We start from the raw sequence: 418 nt of genomic DNA on the forward strand, positions 1-418 counted from the left end.
AACCTGACGGAGACGCCGTACGGCAGGCGCGTCAAGGTGGGCAAGAAGGCGCGGCGGAAGTTCCTGCAGTGGCTGTGGATGTACACGCACTGCCCGGTGCTGTACACTTGGAAGGACCTGGGCGCGCGCTTCTGGCCGCGCTACATCAAGGAGGGGAACTGCTTCAGCGAGCGCTCGTGCTCCTTCCCCGAGGGCATGTCCTGCAAGCCGGTCAAGTCGGTGACCAAGACCTTCCTGCGGTGGTACTGCCAAGGCTTCCTGCGGCAGAAGTACTGCACGTGGATACCGGTGCAGTACCCTATCATCTCCGAGTGCAAATGCTCCTGCTGAGCAGCGCGTGCGCGCGAGAGAGGGCTTATCGATTATGAATGATTGCACTGTTTACCCACGGACAGGGACGTGTGGCGCCACATAGCAA

The 418-nt window shown here is 61.0% G+C and overlaps 1 protein-coding gene across 1 annotated transcript; it reads left to right on the forward strand.

Annotated features, from left to right (window-relative positions):
* Positions 1-3: 3 nt before the first annotated feature.
* Positions 4-405, forward strand: LOC107734768 (noggin-2; the record flags this gene model as incomplete). Its single annotated transcript, XM_016546702.1, has 1 exon — positions 4-405. A coding segment is annotated over one exon (327 nt), but the record flags the coding sequence as incomplete, so codon positions are not given.
* Positions 406-418: the final 13 nt, after the last annotated feature.

Source organism: Sinocyclocheilus rhinocerous, unplaced genomic scaffold, assembly GCF_001515625.1.
Source record: "Sinocyclocheilus rhinocerous isolate Xijiao unplaced genomic scaffold, SAMN03320098_v1.1 C35247044, whole genome shotgun sequence".
Taxonomy (NCBI): domain Eukaryota; kingdom Metazoa; phylum Chordata; class Actinopteri; order Cypriniformes; family Cyprinidae; genus Sinocyclocheilus; species Sinocyclocheilus rhinocerous.